The sequence below is a fragment of the Pundamilia nyererei genome, unplaced genomic scaffold (genome assembly GCF_000239375.1).
Source record: "Pundamilia nyererei isolate P.nyererei 1_Seehausen unplaced genomic scaffold, PunNye1.0 scaffold00460, whole genome shotgun sequence".
Taxonomy (NCBI): Eukaryota; Metazoa; Chordata; class Actinopteri; order Cichliformes; family Cichlidae; genus Pundamilia; species Pundamilia nyererei.
In genome coordinates, this window is record NW_005187861.1 from 213372 (window position 1) to 223999 (window position 10628).

The window sequence follows — 10628 nt, forward strand, 5'->3', positions numbered from 1 at the left end:
AAATTTTCTTTATTCCGAACGTAACTGTATCAAATTCAATATTCGTGATGCAAGATAAAATGAATGAATGTTATATGGCTTATTGCATCTTGTACAAACAGCATGAAATATTTAAGTGGTAATGCATGTGAGGCACTAACAGATCTTTTAGGCTAGTTTTATACAACCTTTTTGAAGGGTAAAATTTAGTCATTTGCTATTGTTTGTATTCCTGGTGGTGTATTCCTTAAGAATATCACTGGTGTCTTTGTATGAGAGCTGTTTGAAGGCTAAAAAGAACGCTGTATTCCACATGGGACCAAACTTCTACAGATCAACTTAAAAATGAACAAGCTTTATTTTTTATAACTGTAGATAGTCCTGGGGTCTTAAACAGTCCACCTTATCGTGCCAGACTGAAACAGACTGGTGGATATGGGGGTGAGGAAGACTGGACCCAAACAATAAAAGCTGGCCACATGACCATCCCATGACTCTGCAACATGTGCTCCTTGTTGCAAATTCCAGCTTAGGCTGAGGTTTAACACACAGAGAAATGCAGTCATGCACATTTACCATATGTAGTGTCTGTTCTTTCGTCTTGTTCAAACGAACTAATTCAAATCGTTAACTTGTGTGTCTAACCTTTAAATCACAGTGCAGTCACGACATTAAAAGCAACAACCATGAAACTGCACATCTTGTAAAAAGACAGCCAAATTTTAGGACTTTGATTGTTATAGATGTGTAAGAATAATTTAAGCAGTCCCTTCACTGAATGTTTTGTAGGTACACCAAAGACCATGTGCTTAAGAGAAATAATGGAAACTGATTTGTGAAAGCTCTATGAAAACTAATGGCAGTAGACAGTATAAAAAATGAAAGTGGCAGCCCTGCACACCTCCACTGATTTGTAAAGTCTGAATATGAAGCCTCAAGCTAAGTGTTTTCGCCGTGACCACCTTGGTGTTTTGAGACTGCCTGTGGCAAGTGAGGGCTGGATCTGGCTGCGTACATATATTCTCATTGGCTAACAACTTGCAATATCCTGATCATAACTTACAAAACTAAACTATTGAGTTGATTAAGTAATGATAAAAATGTTTATAAATGTCACAGACTGAAGGAGCGAAGGGTGTTTTTCCATATTTCTATGTAATAGGACAGGAAGTCAAGGGAGTCGCCCCCTGCTGGATGCAAAAGGAATACAAGTTTGAGGCACTTTGGCTTCAGAACACTAGGGTAACCCCACAAACATTTGAGGTTTTTAGGGCTGACACTTGCCTAATGGCCACTGTTTTGCGGAGATTTCCCTAATTAACTACATTTGTAGAATTTCCTTGTAAAGCTATGAATGTCCTCCTTCAGAGTTATTTGTTGGAAATATCCAGTGGTATACTGCTGGGCACTTCCTCCTCTAAGAAAATTTCTCGTAACATTAAAAATCAATGTGCAGAATGTGTGTAAAATATGCTGATGCCAAGAAACTCTGTGATGATTGTATTCCAGTCAGAGTAATATATATTTTTTGTGCATTACAGTATGTTTAAATGACCAGACAGTGATGTGCATTACCTAAACATTAAATGTGTTTATTCCAAATTGAGCACTATACAGGATTTGTTCTTTAACAACCCTTTAACATTTCTGTACTTGTGTTTGATCTGCATGGCGATTTTGTTCCATTATGCTGCTTATGTACATGTTGTATAAAAGTCATAAATCATGTAAGTGACTGTACTATCCTGGTTGTTCGATCAACAGCAATCATCCAAGTAAGAAACCATGTCCTACAGTAAATGTTTTTTGATTATATTCCATGATAAATATACATTATGTGCCTGCATATTCCTTCCATCAATGCCTCAACGTGTCAAATAAACAGTATTTTTCTCTGGTATGACCCATTTGGAGATTAAAATATTTTTTTTAAAAAGTAAACTAACAACAACTACATAAACTAAATGAAATTGCTGGCTTTGCAATATATTTACACACACAAAAATCTTATTCTGCTTGAAATAGTGGCTACACATAAAGTCACATATACTTTCATTTCATTTCATTTCATTTATTTGTTCATTTCCAGGCACAACAAATACGTATATTGAATATAAATGCACAAAACAAAAAACAAAAATTGCCTGAACATGTAGAGACATTTTTATTGTCCCCGAATTTCAGCTTCTTGCGTTTTTACTACTGTTCCATGCAAGATTCCTCTATTTGCAAGATGCTAAAATGCTCAAAGGTTTTATTGCATAGACTATTTCACACTGTTATTAACCCTCCAACGTTCCTGGGTGGATTTGCAGTGGTGCTTAGGACACACATAGACTGTATGTAGGTGGCTAGTGAAGTCCTCTTGTGAAGCCCCACACTGGGTATTTTCACCATTGCCATCACACCTTTTTAAAACTACACCTTACCAGCCCAGTGTTGGATCTGACTACAACAGGATCTACAGTTTGTAAATCAAAAATCTTTAATCACAAATGATACATTTTAACATATGAACTTCTGGGTGTGTTTAATATAACTGGAAACTGCCACAAGCCCATAAATTAATCAAGAAAATGTTTATTGAAAGCCAAGGGCCTTTCCCCCCCAAAACGTCTTTGGAACGGGAAGTCTTTTGGAATTGGAATTCAGAGCCAGAGGCTATGTCCATCTTTTATATACAGTTAGTGGATTTGGATAATTTTAACTTCCACTTTTAGACAACTTTCCTCACATTATCTGTGACTGAGTGGAATCATTGACTACCAGCTGCCTGAGGCAGCAAAGCAACCCCAGACCAGATAATTTCCAACATCATGCATCACACTTAGTATGACTTTCCTCTGGAAAGCACCCTTTGGTCTTCTCTTTCCTAGATTTTGTATGCCCAGAGAAGGCTTTTGTCTTTATCAGCATTCTGAGCCTCTTTGGAGAGTAGACATGTACGCACTGGCACCAACAGTTACCTGCACACACTACGACTGAGTTTTGGGGACTATATTTGCCACTGGTATATGATTTACTTTACAGTGGAATGATTATTTCAAAAGATTTCACAGGATTCTGTAGAAAGTCTGAAAGTTCTTCAGATACTCACACCGCACATTTCAATGACAAAAAGAACAACACACCCAAGATGTCAAAGGTTTAAATAAGACAGACCACATGTTTAAATATCACTGCATAAAGTTCTTCAAAACACTAGCAACCCAACCACCTAATTTTACACTTAAAGAAAGATAAATGTATCAGTGTGTACTTACTTTTTCTATCTGTCTTGTATCTATCTATATTTTTAATTATTTTTTTGAATTATAAAAATTACTCTGGGGCATTTGTTTGAAACCATATCTTTATCTGTGGTGTGTTTGTACAAACATGTCAAAAGAGCCAATATTCGACCTGTTCACAGAGCTGTGTAAGTCTTTGGACCACTACTTTACTTGAAAATGGGAATAAGGGCCAGGAATGTTTTTCAAACAGACATATATGGAAATGCAGTTTAAAAAGTAAGAAATTGAGTTTTCAATCGTAAAGAAAGAACTTGAAAGACACAGGTATTGACTGGTTATTTGCCAAGTTGTTTCCTATGTGTAGACACAATACTGGCTCATCTGTTGAGTTGCATATTTTCCGGTGAATGATTATAAGTCAGGCTAAAGTGGCTTAAATAAACATTCTTCAGATAATGTGCTAAAAACAGCCAGTGTCCAAAGAAAAACTTTGAATGACCTTCAGAAAGTAAAGACCAACATAATAAGAAAGTTTGGCTCCTTGGATGCAAAATATAAAGAAATAAGGGGTTCAAGACTTTTACATAGTACTGCAGTTTTTTATAAGTGGACATACAGTTGTTTCATTTTGCAGTTTTCTTTTATGTTGTTTCTGACAATACAAAGTGTGTGAATAAATAACACTAGAAGACGAATTTATACTGTAACAATAATAACGCTTTAAATGAAACTTTCCAAAGCTCTTCTCCTTTCATGTACAGTATGGGCTTATATTTTGCTTGGTTTTAGGATCTCAAATGTCTCATTTCACAGGCTGTTGTAGATCTCGAGAAAATGGTAGGATCTCAAAATGCAGTGATATATGGTGTAAAAGAGAAAAGAGGAGCTGGTGGTTGCAACATCAGCAGGCACACCTGCTCCTCACAGATGCCTCCTCCACTTCATGGCTGGAGACGGGGCTGCCATTGGGTTCTGAGCCTTGGCCCCCGTATGTGCTCTGCTCCATCCTCTTCATCACCAAATTCAGCAGGGTGGTCACCGCCAGGTCCACATCAGCACCCGTCACTGCACTCGTCTCAAAGTACGGGATGCTTAGGAGAATGTGGAACAAAAAAAAACAAAAACATTAGCTGATCTTAAAAATGATTGTTTTACAATCCAAAATAAGTCTTTGCTGTAAAAGTTTTTTTTACAGATCCAAGATCAGGGAAAACTGTTGACCAGCACCATCTTATGGTGACAGAATTAAAACTAGATTTCCGTCATCTTCAAGGAAAAGAGAAAATAATTTCTAATCTGAACTCATTAACTCATCATGAACCTGTGGAAAACACAAACTTCTAAGTCACAGTTACCAGATGAAGCTATATAAATATAAAATGATATTAAATTTAAAATTTAAAATGGCACCAGAGTAGTGATAGAAAACAATTTTAATAAAGTGTCATTTCGTTTTGGTTTGGCTGATAATGTCTTTCTCAGCAATTAGGCTGTAAAAATATAATGATCCCACTGTCAGTTTGTATTTGTAGGTCATGCTGAAAAGCCCCTTTGGGCTCCAGCTTGGAAAATGGGGTCTCGTTTGGGATAATTCACACTTCTGGCTCAAATGAACTCATCAGTTCAGGCAACCACTTTCATCTATTCATAATAATGGATATTGTGTACAAATCAGCAAAAAGTCCAAAAGTTATCCCCTTCTCATCTGTCATTTATAAATCTGTAGGAAATCTAGTAGGACACACTGGATGTCTTTTTTATGTTGCACACTTGGCATTATTACTAGAATCAGGTGATAATGTATGAAGGCCAAGAGAAAGTTTTTTGAGAGACCTACTAAAATTGGAGAAGCTAAAATGAGTAAAAACAATTCATAAAATAATAATTTACCACAGAACAATAGCAATAAAAAGGTTACAGTAACCTTATATTTAATGTGGTAGAACGTCAGGTTTAATAAGTCTTCTGAATATTAAAAAAATAAAACAGGACATAAGATCAATAAAAGTCATACACAAAAACTGTAAACTGTTGTCACATGAAGTTTGGTTATTAATTTAATACCATGGCAGTATTAATAAACAAACAAACAGCAGCCATAATTATGTTTGCGCAGAGGAAAGAAAAATGAAAAAACAAGTATGAAAGTACACTATTATGTCTCTTTATGGGTACAGACATATTTTTATGATTAATACAGTGTTTGTAAGGCCTTACCCATATCTGTCTGCCAGATCTCTGGCTTGCCTGGCGTGAACACTTCTCATGTCTCTGACGTCTGCCTTGGTACCCACCAACACCACATCTGGACTCTCACAGTATGCGTTGGCCTGCAGCTGACCTGAAACACAGAGGAAGTCACGTAAAGCCTCAGCATACATGAGAAGAAACTCAGAATCAGTCGAGATTATTATCTGTGCAGCAACATAAAACTAAATATATTGATTGGAAGCAGAACAGGGGGCTCAGTGGAAACATACTCATCCAGTTTCTGACATTGAGGAAACTTTGCTGATTGGTCAAGTCAAACATCAACAGGAAACCCATGGCATCTCGGAAGAAAGCTGTGGTGAGGCTGCGGAACCTAAAGAAGAAGCAGATTTTTTAGAAAGCAGATGTCAAACTGACATGTCTAAGCACCTGCTGAATGGATTTAAATACAATACAACATTCATGGTCCCAAGAATCCTACTGGCGTTTGGGATTTCTGTAACTGCATCCCCAGCAGACCCACAAGGCTAAAATTGTTTTTTCTTAGCACAGACTGTATATAAAGGATGGAAGATGTTACTTGCATTGTTTCTAGGAGGTAACTACTCTGGTTCCAAGAAGAGAAAATAGCTTTCGGTTTGGTTTTTCAGTGGCCTCAGCAAAAGTTATTCCAGTTTATGGTCTTTATCACTAGTTTCAAGTCTTAGCGTAATATTACGTATGATGATAAAAGCAGAGTATGCTTTAGCCACTACCTTATGAACGTGTGGGTTACTTGATAAAGTCTGTGCCACCTTGTACACATGGTGTCTGGTTTCATAAAGCTATGATGGAGAGGGCTCAAAGAAATAGGACTTCAGTAACAAGTGGGTGACATCAGAGTGGCTACACTAAAGTAAGAACTATGCAGTCCTGATTACACCTTTAGTGCTTCTACAGGAAGGTAAGTAGCAGCAGGGGGCTGCTAATCAAATACATTTAATCAACTGATCATCAGCAAGTGTGAGGATCTCTTTAAATGCAGAATCTATTGCATTTTTCTTGTCTGGAGCATTGAAGGGTGAGTTAGCACAATCCTACAACCTTTCTCAGATCAAACAACAAATTCAGACAAGCGCCAAATTTCAGACTCTACAGGCCTCAGTTAGCATGCTAAGGTTTACAGTGTTGGGAAGGTTACTTTTAAAATGTATTCCACTACAGATTACAGAATACCAGCCCCAAAATGTATATTGTAACGTATTCCGTTTCATTACTCAATGAGAGTAACGTATTCGGAATACTTTGGATTACTTAATATATTATCATGCTTTTTACAACTACATGAATGTACTATTGCTGTGTGATTTATTACTATTACTGAAGGCTACTCGCCATACCAATACTAACTAGATTTTTAAATCTTAATATAAAATGAGAAACAGTAGGGTGGACATTAGGTAAGGCTGCATTTTTTGCAGCGATCTCATATAGAAAACTATAAAACAGGTCAGCGGCTCCGAACCGTAGTAAAGGGACCTCTGGCTAATACGGCGGGTTCTGTGTCGGGCTCATAGCCGAAAACTAGCTTTACTTTGTTTTCTGGGTGAACTTTGCGAGAGACAGAGAGAGGCGTTGAAAGGCGGCTCCAACTGAACTTCTTGTTGTTTCGGAGGAAAACACGAACACGGTGTACAGTCGAGCCTTAATAGCTTACTTACAACTGGGCTCGTCAGGCACTCTATTTGGCTGCAGTGGTTATTTTTATATTTACATGCTTCCAGCTCCCGTTTCTGGTCGGTGACAACTTGTACTTTTCCACTCTTCTTTTTCTCCCTCCCTTGCACACAGACAGATAATGAGTATGGCAGTCCATTCTCCCTGCAGCACGGACTACACTGCCCATGAGGCTACATTCTTTAGGGCTATGCCTGTAACACTCTGCCTATTGCCTTCATATTAAATAATGTTTTGAATAATAAAAATATTCCTTCACATCATTGTACGGGCTTCAAGTAGGGGTGACATGGGTCGTGAGATTGAGACACAGACATTAGAGTCTCTTAATGTGATTCGTTTGGGTTCCCACCAGTGTGGAATTACCAAAAATAGAGAGGGCATAGCTTAACATATAAAGCAGGAAAAGACCGCTGTGTAATCCATTTATTTCAACAAAGTAACTGTATTCTGAATACCACCTTTTTAAACGATACCTGTAACGGAATACAGTTACTCGTATTTTGTATTTTAAATACATAACGCCGGCACATGTATTCCGTTACTCCCCAACACTGAAAGTTTGTGACAATACAATTAGCAAAAGACTGAACAATAGTTGTTCTCTCTAAAAAGAACATGTCAGAACAAATGACAAGATGTCAGGAACAATATCTTTTGGACAGATGACACCAAAGCAGAGATGTTTGTCCATAATGCACAATATAGTGTTTAGCTTGGAGGAAACCAAACACAGCATATCAAGGCAAACACCTTATACCACCTGTCAAGACTGTTAGTGGAGGGTGAAGAATTAAGCTTGTTTTGCAAACACAGGACCTGGACACCTTGCAGTCATTTAGTCAATCATGAAACCCTCTGCATACCAAAGTATCATGTGCCTGACAGCTAAATTTGGACATTCCGGACATGAAATGGACTACATAAACCAGGTGTGATGAATTAATTATCAGGTGCAAAGATTTTTAAAATGATAAATAATGTTTCGATCCTCCACACACACACTTATTTATGAAATATTAACTATGAATTATGAAACAAAGAAAAATTTCATGATTACCTCTCTTGTCCTGCTGTGTCCCAGAGCTGAAGGTGAACTTTGAAGTTCTTCTCAGTTGCCCCATCTACACCTGTCCCCGTATAAACCTAAAGCAATACACAGAGCCCAGTAATCAACTCAAAAAGTTCAAAATGCTCCACATCCAAACCAAATTACACGATTTCTATTTTACGTTTTGTGTCATTTCTTTGGATTAGCAGGATGCGTGGACGGATGCAACACAGTTACACTTATGATAGAGATCAAGCAAAATAGATAATTTGATATAACAGGTCTACTTTATGGACAAAACTCAACGTGACCATAGCTGTACTGGCAACATAATACCACACTAATGTTTTAGTTTCATATAAGCAGCAAATAGAGACGTCTTTTTTCTCTTGGCTACAGACTTGACTACAGAGATTTTCATATAACATAAAAACCTAGCATTTTCAGTATAGCTGATTACATCAGGAAAAATACATTTAGGGTTGCTACTTCAGCTTCAAAATCGTGGTTTTACTCAATAAGGATTTACAGGATTTCATTTTGTTCTTTGTTATATTTTTTGAAGAAGAAAGTATTAAACTTTTGGTTTGTAATTCTCTATTTTGTTTTAATTATTTCCCTAAGATGAGTTTGGCATGTCTAAGTGTTTATTAGACATTTAGTTAGATTTTCTTCAATAGATTATTACCATGTTACTAACAACCCGAGTTAACACATTTTTTCTAACAGACGATGAAGCCAGAAAATAATTTTACCCTCTATATGCATACTTTTTCTTTATTATTGTTTTAAGTAAGAAGAACACTCTCAGATTGAGATAGTTTTTTAGTCCAGTGAGTATTTGCAGATTTTTCTTTGTCTTTCTTGTAAAATTTAAAATAGTTTCAATAAATGTGAAAAGTTCTACTAAAATAGAGCAACCTGAACGCCTCAATTTATTGTGACTTGCTGCAAGAAGTCAGTGAAACAAACAAACAAACTAACAAAAAAAGACCACATATGACTGTTAACAAAAAAGACAACAAAAACATTTTAAATAACATTTGATACTAAAGATACAGATTTCACTGGTGGGGATCAATATTGGAGGGAGTCTGGGGGTCATCCCTTCAAACATATCTTTGCTTCTTTTATATTTCCTACAATATATCTCTACTAGAATGCTTTCTTGACTCTAGTGATCCCACATTAACCTGTCAAATAATAATTTGTTGTGTACTCTATTAAAAGTTAATGGCCACTTATTTCTGTATCAAACATTATCTGCCAATTATTATAAAATACTTAAAAAGATAAATGTGTAAAAAGACTTACCTGGCCTTACTGAGTTTTTGAAATTTTTTTTTCCCTATAATTTAAATGCCATTAACATGTACTCACCACTCTCTTTTCCCTGAAGTCGATGCCCACTGTGGTTGTGAATTTGCGGTTGAACTTGTTGTCAGTGTACCTGTAGAGGAAGGTGGTCTTTCCCACTCCTGAGTCCCCCAGAGCCAGCAGCTTGATCAAATAGTCATAGTCCCAGTTAGCCATTGTACAGCTGAGTGCCGAACCTGCCACAGAGTTTAGCTCACATTACAACACTTTGCTGGTTTTCACATGTCCCAAACCATGAGAGCTGAGACACATGTGGGAAAATAACAACTTATAAGGTTAAATTCTTCAACCTAAGCTGCAGTTCTCAGTCTGAGGCTGTAGGACCATCACACAGGCTTAGCAGGACGTCATAACTCCCCACTCATTAGGCACTGATCAGAGAAGGACTAGCACATGACTGGAGCTGGCTTCCACATGAGCAGTCAAATGCCTCTCCAGAGTTTTCTCTAACTTTGCTTAGCAAAACCCAGCTTGTTTGGCACACAGAAGTCCTTTTATTGACTTAAAGAGCTATGGGCAGACAGCTCAGCAGTGCATGACGCAACTATGTCATCGCAATGCTTTCCTTACACTGTCAGCTGGGGCTAGTCCAGTAAAGACAGGATGGGAAATCCCATTTAATGATGCCAAATAGTTAAAAGTATTTTTCTTACTCCCTTATGTACTTAAAAAAACTACATTAAAAGAGATATTACTATATCTTACTCTGTGCAATCAAGTGACAAGGATGCTGCTTAATTAACCCTCTAATGATTAACAAAAAGACTGACTAGATTAACACAAAACATTACTTTAGTAATTTTCTAAATAGTCCAAACATCAATACTACACCCTCAACACACACAAACCATTAAAACGTTAAAATCTTACCAGTCTACGTGGAGAAAATGAAAACATCCGTTCACAAGTTGCACCGCTTGTTCTTAATAAATAACCACTATCATCATTCGATGGTACATTGCATAGCCTGAACCTTTCCCCTGTGCTACATGTGATACAGGGAGGAGTTTAATACCAGCTTCTGCTGTGTTTACAGACCCTTGTGTTTTCCGCTGTTATTT

At 37.1% G+C, this 10628-nt stretch overlaps 1 protein-coding gene across 2 annotated transcripts; it reads right to left on the reverse strand.

Annotated features, from left to right (window-relative positions):
• Positions 1-3785: 3785 nt before the first annotated feature.
• LOC102199542 (ras-related protein Rab-27B-like) lies at positions 3786-10628 on the reverse strand. Of its 2 annotated transcripts, none has more exons than XM_005753753.1 (6): positions 10438-10628; positions 9571-9743; positions 8200-8285; positions 5693-5796; positions 5430-5553; positions 3786-4303 (listed from the first exon to the last, which is right to left on the reverse strand). In XM_005753753.1, exons 2-6 carry the CDS (start codon positions 9721-9723, stop codon positions 4114-4116), a joined length of 657 nt encoding a protein of 218 aa, XP_005753810.1. In that variant the 5' UTR covers positions 9724-9743; positions 10438-10628; the 3' UTR covers positions 3786-4113. The 2 variants fall into 2 exon arrangements, with proteins under 2 accessions (XP_005753810.1, XP_005753809.1); XM_005753752.1 differs by lacking the exon at positions 10438-10628 and adding an exon at positions 9858-10046.